Consider the following 12,773-nt stretch of genomic DNA (forward strand, 5'->3'; position numbering starts at 1 on the left):
AATAATTCAAATATTTGAAAACTCTCTCTACAAGTAAAAAATTACTTTAGCAATATCAATTGCTACTTCCAGCAACTCTTAATAGCTAACATTATGCATTAGATTAAACCCACCTAACTTCAGGTGAATTGATGCGCTTTAAGTATGCAATTAAATGGCTGCTTTACCTGAGCAACTGTCCTCATCATCAGAGATGGGTACCTCCCTTTTCAGTAGCATTTCCAACTCTTCAGTTTCAGCAACATCAACAGGTCTCTCCCCATGCTTATTTGCTTGAAATGGATTTCCACCATGTCGAAGCAACAGCTTCACAATCTGCAGCATTAAATAAATGAACTTTTATCTTCTCCACAACATGTTACTTGACCAGCATAAAAATCTTCCATTGCACACAAAATGTGGATAACATGATACACAATTCTACACTCCTACCTGTGAAACTGAGACCCCAAAGCAAGGCTTCAGCAACTAGAATGCCAAGTCCAGGTATACGTAATCTGCTTGTTAAAAAAGGTCATGGGGAAGACTAAAGAAAGTTGTCCTCTGTTACATAGACATAGTATCATCACCACAAAGAAAAGCAAGAGTGACCTTTTTCTTGCTGTTCTAACATTTCCTCACACAATCCCTCTGGTTCCTCACCTACCAAGCTCGCTACTCGTCTGCACTCAATTCACCTCCTTGCTCCAAATATTAGAGCACCTAAATCTAAGGGACAGGAAAAGTTTTTCAAGTAACAGTACTATTGGCTTCCAAAGCATTTCAGAAAAGCCCTGACAGAGATTCTATTGGAGGAAAAGCTACACTCGTTCCCAATTTACAGGAAAATCATCAGTTTCTCTAACATCAAGGAGAACAAACTGTTAAAAGTTACAGTGCTATCAAGGCCACTTCATTTTCAGCACAGTATCCAGTACAAGTTTCTTTTATTTGGGTCCTACAAGCTAAGAAAGGGGAAATTCAGCAAATAAATTTCCAATACATGTCAGTGAAATGGTCACAGATAACTGTACTCAGACCAGACAAGCAACAGGTCCTGTTCTCCAAAGCTCTACTGGAATCTTATGCAAGTTCAATCTAAAGACTCACTTTTGTTTAGATACCCATAAGAAACAGTTACTAAACAGTTCATAAAAATTTCACGGACTATCATAACTCAATTCTTTAGCCTTTTCAGAATATCCTTCCAAACTGATTACGACTGTTTTATATTTTTTGCTTTATACAACAGAATCACACACATACTAATGAAATAAAAGAGATACAAAGAGAGAGCAGAGGTATTTCTGCATCTAGTTTGCAGAAAACAAGAAGAAATTAAGAAATTAATGTAAAATACCTACAGTGCTCCATTTATCTTCCCCACTAAGTCATTACTGATAATTAAAACAAATATATTAAATATATACATATACACACATCAGTGCTCTATTTCCATATCCATAAACAAACACATAAAATAAATGTGGGATATATACCTTTAAATATTTTTAGATATATCTACAAACCCACAGTATACTGTTTGAAAACATTTTTCTTTTGAGAACTCTACACAGTAAAAGTCTCTCAATAAAAAAGGCTATTGAAGAAGTAAAAGTGAAATTTAAAAATATTTAAGAAAACAGTTACTGGTAGAAAATATCTGGCAACAGAAGTAGGATGAAAAGCAAGAAGAAACAAAGAAAACCAAAACAATTTTAGGATCCCCCAGAACAGCGTAAGCGGAATTATAAAACCGTGTGACAACATCCAGGACAGTTAGGATTTGTTCTAAAGACCAAACATTTCAAGCCACTTATTATTCCCCTCCCACTCTCCCAGTACACTTACATTTCTATGCCCACTACTAGCAGAATCATGAAGTGGTGTATCATCATCCAAGCCCTGTGTGTTCACATCAGCTCCAGCTGCTATCAGGACTTTCGCAACATCATAGTAACCAACATTACAAGCTTCATGCAGTGGTGTCCAACCTATAGTGGAGTGGTGCCAGTTTGAAAGGTCAAAGATTTAAGTTTGTTGGGTTTTTTTTCTCCTATGTTATATATCTCCATTGCCTTGAAACATTTCAAAATACACTCACACACAATAGTGTGTGGCAGACAGGTAATGCCATTCATCTTATAAACAGCACACGCTTTATCAACTGTAAATCTCATGCCAAATTTCAAATTTTACTGAGATTAAATCAAACACAGAAATAACTAACCAAATAGTGAAAGACAAAATCTGTTACAAAATCCCCAGGCTAAACATGTTAGAAATTCTTTGACTAGGGAGAGTTTGAACACAGTGCTAGGTGTATATATAAATCACATTATTCTATATGGAAACAGTTTGAAAATCACACTATTGAAAAGAGTAAGTATTGCGAATTATTATAACCAGTGCTCCTTTAGAGTCACTAACACGTACCAGGAATCTCTAATAACATTCAGCAGTTATTGGTCTAGATAACAAGCCATTAATAAATATTGGCAGAGAATTTATTACTGATATTTCCAAGAACATTGGTAATTTTTAGAAATGCTGATTTCCACGCTGACAATATGAAGTTCAATGCTCGTTTTTTTTGTAGCAGAGCCTCAACTGAAGATGATGATCTACTCACACATGCTATATTCCTTACCTCAATTTCCTCTCGCCAACTTGATGCCTTCCACTTCCTAGCTGCCCTGAACTTCTACCCCACTGCTGCTGCCTTCTCAAAGCCCAGTTCTAGGAAGGCATTCAACTTTTGTTTCCAACATAACCAATGCAAATCTGGAAGAGTTTACTCACTTGAACTCTGCATGTTACCAGTAATGGTATATTACATCCATGAAGAGGAGGTATAAGAAACCCCCAACTTATCTAATCCCTCAGAAAGATAATTTCTCACTTTACCTCTGACTCAACTTCTCACCTGATACTTATGTAAATTAAAAAAAAAAAAAAGGTAAAAAAAGAAAAAAATTTCTATCTTATTCTGCAGCAAAATACTTCTTCTGGATCTTTGTACACTAAATTTGCTCTCAAAATTTTGGGTAACTCACTTCCAACACTGCCCAGCTATCATCTCCTTTCCATTTCCTTGTGATTTGCCCTTTTCCCACTCACCCACAATGATGGCACTTCTCTACTCTCAGCCCTCTCATGCCTGTCTTCTTTTCCTTATTAATTCTCTCCGTAATTTGTTCTTCTCCATGTTTTACTGCCTTGTCTCTCTACCCTATCATAACGTCTTGACTGCTAACTCTTGCCCTGGCTTGCTCTCAACATCTGTTTCCTTTACTCTTTTTCTCACACTGCAGTATCATTCTGGCAGATATCCCATGAGCAGGGTTACTTCCTCCATTACTAATTCATTTTCTGCTTCTTTAGTTCTGCCAAATTCTTAGCTAAAAAACTCAAATTCTCTAAACTTCACTGCATCCTAAATTCTTATTTTTCTCCACTCATGACTTATTGCTCAAATCCTCCCCCTCTTCTTGACTTCTTCGTCTGCACAGGATTTTGATGCTCAGCCACCTCTGCTTCTCACTTTGCATTACCAATGGAAAAGCACCTCACTTGATCCCAAACACCTCCTCCAGAGTTCTGAATGAAGTCTCAAACAACTTGCTCCAAATTGATTCTCAGAACCAGCTCTCAGCCATTCTCCTCACCCTTTCATCTGCCTTTAGAATTAACTAAATATCTGTACTAGGTCAGGCTGGGATGAGGCTATGAAGTTAACTTCCTTCATAGCAGCCCATACAGTGCTAGGGCTGAAACTGTTCATAACACACCCATTTTTTGGCTACTGCTGAACAGTGCTTCTATGGTGTTGAGGCTTTCTCTTTCCCTCCCCCCAGGGAAGAGCTTGGGAGGGGACCCAGCCAAGACAGCTGACCCAAACTGACCAAAAGCATATTCTATACCATATGATGTCATGGTCAGCAGTAAAAGCTCAGGGAAAGAAGAAGGAAGGAGGTATGTTCATAGTTACAGCCTTTGTCTTCCAAAACAACCATTACACCTATTGAGGCTCCACTTCTGGGAAGTGCCTGGACATTTGCCTGCTGATTAGAAGTAGTGAACAAATTCCCCTTTTTCTTTTGCTTGCATGGACAGCTTTTGCTTTTCTTATTTAACAGTCTTTACCTCAACCCATGAGGACTTTTTTCCATCTTATTTTCTCCTTCTGCCATGTTGAGAAGGGGAAATAGGAGAGAAGCTGGGTAGGCATTTGGCAGCCAGCCAAGGCTACCCCACCACAGTATCTCTTTCTTGAAGTGTTTCTGTTCTCCCTGTGATTTCTACGGGTCTGTCTTCTCCTGAACCTCTCCCCATTTTTCTAAAATTTCTCTTGTGTTGCTCTTGATCTCACAGGCTTCTACTGCCTCCTTTTTCTTCTCCCTCTACATGCCAGTCCAAGGCAGCCTCGCCTTCAAATACAAATCCATCTGCCCTCTGTAAACCAAGAAATTACTGATCTGTTTCTTATCTAAAATATTGGTCCATCTCATTAATACCTTCTCTTGATGTCAAGTGTGAGATGACAATTAATCGTACCATATAGTTCTTCATTTCTCCCACTTGAGCCTGCTACCTCAGCTCATCTCACATATTTCTTTTGAGAATATAAATCTCATTCAGACCCATAAACAGAGTATCTTTGGTAGGCTTTGCTGTAGTTAAAATTCTCATTCAGACCTTCATTATATTTTTGCTTCTATTCTATGATGTTTCTAAAAACTTTAAACTGCTTGTGCTGCCACTTAATTATGCTACAGAGAATTCTCAATAATATCTTTATTCCCTTGGGATGCTAGCAGCTCCCCACAAATTCTGTCATCTTTTCTTCAGCATTACCCTTCACAATGGGAGCACAGTCTTTTTGAACAAAACAAAGAGTAACACAGGCCTTTCTTATATTTATCACTTTCCCATGATCCACTTCTTCTGTGGATGCAAAAAAGCCAGTGTTTAGAACCAATGTTGAGAGGCAGAGCATTAGGAGCAGTTAGTTATGCTGTTCATATAATGTGCACTTGTATTATTTTTTAGATTTGTCCTTGCTTAAGAGAGGAACATCTACTGAATATTATCTTTTTTATAGATGTCTCTTAGACACCAACCCCACAACAACCTCTGCATATCACCCAACACTCTAACCTCTGATTTAGCCTTCCTTTCACTCTGTTCCATTCCTCTTCGTTACCCCAACCTCCTTCTATGTCCTAAATCTCTGCTGGACATTTTTCACTAAAATATGCAAAAATATAACTAGAGTTAGAGTATCAAAAGGAAAACAGGCAAAAGTTTGCCAGCAGGTTAAAAAAAAATATTTAGGAGGTCTTGCAGACAAACAGACTGTATAGAAAGATGCCAAATAAAGGATACTAAAAATTTAGGTTACAAGTTGAAATTTACCTTAAAGTTCATCAATCAGTCAGTGCTGAAATCACAGCAAATACTGACATCTCAAAACTATCATTAACCTCACAGGACTAGATGACAAGTGCAAGCTACACTACACTCATCTGCTTTGATGCATATTAGCTGGCCCAGTAGGAACTCAATGTACAGTACATTACCATTTTCACTGTTACTGAACTCTGCATCTCCTCAACATAGCCTATAACCCCATTGTAAATTACTGACTTCATCTAGTATAATTATACAAAGTTCAGCAAGCATGAACACATTTTTGTAGATGCCAAGTATGAAGAGGCCCTGGTCACAACTGAAACCTCCAAGTACTCATATACTGTCTTAAAATATACTATGTACTATAGGGACCCAGTACTACTATTGCCATCAGAAACGAAAAAACATTATTTGAGAATTTCTTTTTTTTTTTTTTTTTTACTTGCATATAGCATGAACTGAAATTAAACCTCTGCTAACAAGAATTTGTACATTTAAGAGAACATGTATCAACTTACCTGCAAAATCTTTTACATTCACATTTGCACCTAAACTGATTAGCTCCTTAACCTGTTTAACATCCCCTCGAATTGCTGCCATATGTAGAGGAGTTTCTCCTCGTTCATTTCTCTTGTTAACTTTGTCTTTTTGTCTTGAAGAAGAGGTTGGAGTTTTCTTCTGTGCTGGTGTTGTTTGTAAAGAATGATTTAAGGTGGAATCTACAAAATAATTTTTGAAATGATCAATGTAAGTTCTTTAACCCTGTATTTACTTCACCTCATTTTAACACTTGCATTCAAAGATTATGATAATCAGTGAATAGTTATATTTAAAGAAAGGATGTTTTGACACTTCCCATGTATCAACACAATACCTATTTGCAATGGCTAAAAGGGTGTTTTGCAAAATCTCTCAATTTTTAAAGTAGGTTTCCAGGACAGATTAACTACAAGGTTCACATAATCTGGTGTAAATTCTGCTGAAACAAGACAAACCATGACCATGCAGATCAGTAGCTCTCCTGCTTCCCCTTCCTCCAGCACAATTCCACTATGTTTTTACAGAGTGGGATGCCAGTTTAAGAATGACTGTTTGGGTATTGTACTCCATGAACTTCCTCAGCTGTGCCAACACAGATGTTTATGGGTTGGCTGGGTAGTTTCTTAAGGAAAAGCAGTTATTCACTTTTAAATGCCAATTTTCTAAATACATTACACCTGAAGAACATTATATAATTTTTTTTTTTATACAACTGGACCAAGGATAGTTTGAAGTTCTGAAATAAAAACAAGATGCCTCCCCTCTCCCATTAAATCCTAAGGAATCAATCCAGTTTCCTTCTAAATTAAAATCCTGCTCCAAATTGGACAATAATACAGTAGTTAAACTTCATTAAAAAACAGGTAACATTTTTCAATAATGCATATGGAACAGTGAGAGGCAAAAATAATCAATGGAAGAAAAGAGATCTTCAGATTTTACAGCTATCATAATGCAAAGCTTTGCACATAAATACAAAAGGTCAAGAATCTTTTGATGATATTACTTGTCAGTGCAAAATAGAGTTTTAACAGAATAATGAATATTTTTTAAATTTTTTAAAAAAAACAATAAAAATCACAGATTGTTGAAAAACGTCAGGGCTGAGAATATCCTGATTGGGACAAATAAACAGGCAGGAGGAAGAAAACTGTTAACTTTTTAAGATCACCTGGACTGTTGTCTCTTGCTGTCATCTGCATGAGAAGTGCCATCTGTTTGCGCTCTGACAGAGGATAACCAAAAAGAATGCTAACTGGTGTTGATTTCTTATTTGCAGCATCCTTCTTCATTTTCTTTTTCTCCGGACCTTCCTTCTCTGGAAACATTAACAGTTAAAAATTCAAACTGCTGTTTTATTAGAACATTTTTCTAGAAAAAAAACCCACAACTTTTTAAGGTATGTCAAGTGGCAACTGGTGATAGGAAACGAAAAACAGAAAATTGCATCTCTAATTTGCTAGATTTGCATTAGTTTTGGTTACCTGTTCTAATCATATGGGAATGTTAAGCACTACAAGTTGTAAGGAGGATTAAAAAAAAATTCTAAAATATTAATAATATGTTTCACATCAGGAAGACTGCATATGTCACAACTTAAATTTTTAGAGAATCAAGTCAGGCACTTAAATTCCGTAAGATCAGCCAGCCAATTTTCAGACCTGAATATAGATCTGAGACTGTGCTCTATTCTACTTCTCTCAAGAGATCATGTTAAAAATTAAGTAAAGACTTCTTAATACTGATATTTGTTAGATAATTGGATAAATTATTGTTTTTCTCAAAGTTATCCTGTTACTTCACCTTAGAGCAATTTCTTCTCCAAAATTCATATCCTTCAAAAACATACAGCTATTTTATATATATATCTTCTTTCCTTTTTGCAATATTTATGGAAGTTGTTGTATGTCGAAGTTTTAAACCAGTAGCTAAAGTTACACATCTGAATAAACAGGTAATTTCTAAAGCTATGCAGTACCTACAAATTCTCAAGATCTTCACACTGGTTAACTGTGCACCAAAATCAGACTACTTTTTAATACCTAGTGAATTTCAAAGCTAGAATTTTATTTGTGCAATTTGGTAACTTTGGTGTATGCCTTCCACCCTGTTCAGAAGTTCTTCCTTCATTTTTCTGCATAACAGTCTTGTAAACCAAACACACAGGCCTTTAGATTAAAGTATGATAGAAAACTACTGATTTGTGATACTGATTTGACTAAATCACTTTTAACTGGAGCAGTATTTAATGATCTTAACATCAAACAAGAACAAGCTCTAAATGCATCAAATTTTTTCATTACAAATATTTTCCACAGATCTGTCTACCTGGTTTCATTTATATTTTCTAGAGACCTGTGTTTGCTTTTATGCGTAGTGAAGATAATTAATTTTCTCTAGTTATCTTTTCAGGCAACTGCTCTTTTTCTGTTTTAACAATTTTGTATAAAACCCAGTATTTTATATTTATTTATATTGTAAGTGGGTTATACTACAGGTTAGGTCTATAACGTCTACCTTTTTCTTCAGAGCCCCCAGGATTACTACCTGAATATAAATGCACTGCATGTAAAAGATAGCTCAAGGAACCTCAGTCACAAATTCAGTGAATTTAAATCAAATTTTTTGAGACTTAAAAAACTTTTTTCTAACTACCATGGTCAAGAAAGAATGGTCTGAAGAATATTCTAAGAGACTCGAACAAAAGAAACAACACCTCCAAATGCTGAGCAAATAATTTCCTTGGTTTCCTTCCCTCAAAGCCTGGCTTCAGTATAAGCTTATCCAGAGATCCTGCTCGCTCTACTGCACCTTCTCCTTTTGGAAGCCTCCCTACCGACCACCTTTCCACTGGGCCTATAACAGCCAGACAGGATTCTGCATCTTGCAGTCAAGGGTTATTCCAGTTCATCCTCCAGGCTACACTACTGACCATAAAGACAGGAACAGAATTCACTAAGGATGTTGACTGTCTGCTTTTTCTCCTCTGTGGTTGGCTGATGTACTAATTCCCATAAACCAAGCAAGAACATGAAAAGAAGCTGGAATATAAAAATTACAATGGGGAATATGTAATAAATGAAAGGAGAGCAGGGGAGAAAGATGTTGGACTGACTTACTGGACTTGGCCACACTAAAATGCTAGAACTTGGCTGGGAAGTGGTTGAGGCTTGGTTGGGGATTGCTAGTATTAGCTAAAAAAGCCTGGTTGCCACACTGATCTTTGTAGCTCTTTGTGTAATAAGTTCTTTCTTTCTTACTGTGACTGATTACAATCTAATGAGACACTGCTAATCCAGTGAATCTTAGTATTTTGGGCCATACTAAAAAAACTGTAGAAATGCAATTAAGCTAAGTCAAAGTAGGGGGCAGGGATTTTGTTTTTATTACTTTCCTCATGATTACATTGGTATCCCAGTTTCCTTTCCTAAATGCTCTGGCAGTGGGGTTGGACTCGATCTTCAGAGGTCCCTTCCAACCCCTAATATTCTGCGATGTCAACTCAAACACCTGTATGATAAAAACTTCACTAAAAAAACCCCAATAAAACAACAAACCTCATCTGCAAAAGCAGAAAATCTTAAAACTCCACTGATCTTCTGTAGAGATACAAAAATTAATAGAAATTGCAAATTAGAAGCTTAAGTTCCTTCAAGGTTCCTAACCATGCCATTCCATGTTTCATTAACTCCAAACTGCCTCTTTTTTAATCTTTTTATTTTCTCCACTTGTGCATTAGGCCCTCTCTGTGGTCCTCCTTGTTTCATTCAGTTTCCTCTCAACTCATTTTCTGCCTTCTCTAAAATCTCATCTTCCAGGCTTGATTACAGAGACAAACTCTAGTAATGCAATGCTCCTGAGGCGGAGGAAGGCACGCAAACAGTGCACATCTTGGATTCCATAGTAACCAAACAAGATATATATTATTTTTACGGACTAAACAATTATGATCAAGACTATTTTAAGACTGGAGAGCTACAGAACCATGTATAATACCAAAAAACCCTACAAAAGTATCGATCATGTTTAAAAATCAAACAATATCCCTTTTTACAGAAGTAATTGGTGAGATTTTTCTAAACTGCATGCATTTCATACTCCTGAATATCTAAAAATTCATCCTATATCCAAATCAACACTGTTGTCCTATTCGTAGAATGTCTGCATGGGAAAATGTAAAGAAAACTTACAAAGGAATTGTGCTTTCAACTCTTCATTGCAAACATGCCATTCTCTCTCCAAGGATAATGTACAGCATACCTTTCACTGAGTAATTTAGTATTTCAATTAAAAAAAACAAATTGAGTTTGCCTGGAATAATATCCTGTTTCTTAGCTTACGTTATTTACTGCTCATGAATCTTTTCTTGAAAAACAGATTTATTTTCATTCTGAATTATTCCTTACAATTTTATAGCTATACTCAGTTTGAGAAAATAATACATCAAAGTAAATGAAATAAATATTTTAATTATCCAGCTTTTACTTTTTTATTATACACTGTGCTTTTCCGAGTATTTTTATCTGATGGTATTTGGGGTTTTAAAAATTATTTTGTTAGAAAAGCCTACGGAGTAAATGAGTGTAATTTACTTATGTCTCACGTTTAGTGTTGTCAAGCACACATGAAGATTCCCCCCTACATATTCCACTGCATTTCAACGGTGGAGCAAATTATCCTTCTCTTACTCCTGGCTAACACAGTGTGTGAAAACCATTTCTAAAGCGTGCCAATTAAAATTACTGAATGAGAATATAATTTCTCTCACCAAGTTAATGCTGTAATTATATCCTTAGCCCTCAAGAAAATGATACAATTTTATTTAAGCTTATGTGAGACTTTATATGAGTTTTCAGTAAATCTAAACAGTTCAATACAAAAAATTAATATATTCAAAAACAAACCTAAAAAAAGTGTCAGCAGGTGAACTTGATCATACATCTACTGGAGTATCTTCTTTAAGAGGCAATTGCTTTTTCCCCCCCAGTATCTCATGCATATGCCCTGCTTCTTATGCATGTACAAGATTGAACAAGATGGGACCAAAGGGGCAGAAGAAAGCAAAATGAAGGGAGTAGGACATAGAAAAATAAATTTTTACACCAACAAATACATAAAATAGTAATGAACTACCTTTAAAAAAAAAACACAAACAAACAAAAAAACCAAACCAACAAACAAACACAAAGGAAAACAACAATGCAACTGTTAATAAGCTACAGAAATCCAGAGATTTTTTTGATAATAAATTATTGGGAACTCCATTATGCTTATTGCATAATTATAGTAATTGTTTTCACTGCTCCAAGAATATCATTATGAAGTAAACTATACTTTATTTAGCAGAAGACCAACTTAATACTCAGGAACTTTGACTTTTTAGATATTTTTTATCTTGTGTTAACGGAAAGAGTTTCACAGCTGTGTACTTCATGTTTATGGAATTTCAACAGTAGTAACTTCCCTAATAGAAGAATAATATCAGTTCAAGAAATAAGGTAACAGTAGAATTTAATGTACAAAATTGACTGTTAAAGTCAATTACAGAATCACAGAATCTTAGGGGTTGGAAGGGACCTCGAAAGATCATCTAGTCCAACCCCCCTGCCAGAGCAGGATCACCTAGAGCACATCACACAGGAACATGTCCAGGCGGGTTTTGAATGTCTCCAGTGAAGGAGACTCCACAACCTCTCTGGGCAGCCTGTTCCAGGGCTCTGTCACTCTTACAGTAAAGAAGTTCTTCCTGATATTCACATGGAACCTCCTACACTTCAGTTTGCACCCACTGCCCCTTGTCCTATCACTGGTCACCACTGAAAAAAGCCTGGCTCCATCGTCCTGACACTCACCCTTAACATATTTGTAAACTTTGATGAGGTCACCCCTCAGTCTCCTCCAAGCTAAAGAGACCCAGCTCCCTCAGCCTTTCCTCATAAGGGAGATGTTCCACTCCCTTAATCATCTTTGTGGCTCTGCGCTGGACTCTTTCAAGCAGTTCCCTGTCCTTCTTGAACTGTGAGGCCCAGAACTGGACACAATATTCCAGATGTGGCCTCACCAAGGCAGAATAGAGGGGGAGGAGAACCTCTCTTGACCTACTAACCACACCTTTTCTAATGCACCCCAATATGCCCTTGGCCTTCTTGGCCACAAGGGCACATTGCTGGCTCATAGCCATCCTCCTGTCTACCAGGACCCACAGGTCCCTTTCCCCTACCCTGCTCTCCAGCAGGTCAGCCCCCAACCTGTACTGGTACTGTTGGGGCTGTTCTTCCCCAGATGCAAGACTCTACCCTTGTTGAATTTCATCAAGTTTCTCCCTGCCCAACTCTCCAGCCTGTCCAGGTCTCACTGAATGGCAACACAGCCTTCCCATGTGTCAGCCACTCCTCCCAGTTTAGTGTCATCAGCAAACTTGCTGAGGGTACATTCTGTACCCGCATCCAGGTCGTTGATGAAGATATTGAACAACACCGGTCCCAGTATGGACCCCTAAGGGACTCCACTAATCACAGACCTCCAACTAGATTCTGTCCCATTGGCTACAGCTCTCTGACTTCTTCCCTTCAAACCATTTATGATCCACCTCACTACCTGATCTCCAAGCCCATACTTTATCAGCTTATCTACGAGGATGCTGTTGGAGTGTCAAATGCTTTACTGAAATCAAGATAAACCACATCTACTGCATTACCATCATCTATCCACCTAGTTGTTTCCTCATAAAAGGCTATAAGGTTGGTCAAACATAACTTACCCTTGGTAAAACCATGTTGACTGCTCTTAATGACCTCCTGATCCTTGATATGCCTAGAAATAATGCCAAGAACAAGTTG

General features: G+C 37.1%; 1 protein-coding gene across 1 annotated transcript in view; it reads right to left on the bottom strand.

Moving 5' to 3' along the window:
- Positions 1-12,773, bottom strand: part of ANKRD12 (ankyrin repeat domain 12) — a 64,739-nt gene that overhangs the window by 17,579 nt on the left and 34,387 nt on the right. The window contains exons 4-7 of the mRNA XM_051609552.1: positions 7,106-7,252; positions 5,913-6,113; positions 1,831-1,973; positions 168-315 (exon numbers count right to left, since the gene is read on the bottom strand). Coding sequence (XP_051465512.1) covers positions 168-315; positions 1,831-1,973; positions 5,913-6,113; positions 7,106-7,252 — 639 coding nt within the window. The remainder of the gene's footprint in view (positions 1-167; positions 316-1,830; positions 1,974-5,912; positions 6,114-7,105; positions 7,253-12,773) is intronic.

The sequence above is a fragment of the Apus apus genome, chromosome 2 (assembly GCF_020740795.1).
Source record: "Apus apus isolate bApuApu2 chromosome 2, bApuApu2.pri.cur, whole genome shotgun sequence".
Taxonomy (NCBI): domain Eukaryota; kingdom Metazoa; phylum Chordata; class Aves; order Apodiformes; family Apodidae; genus Apus; species Apus apus.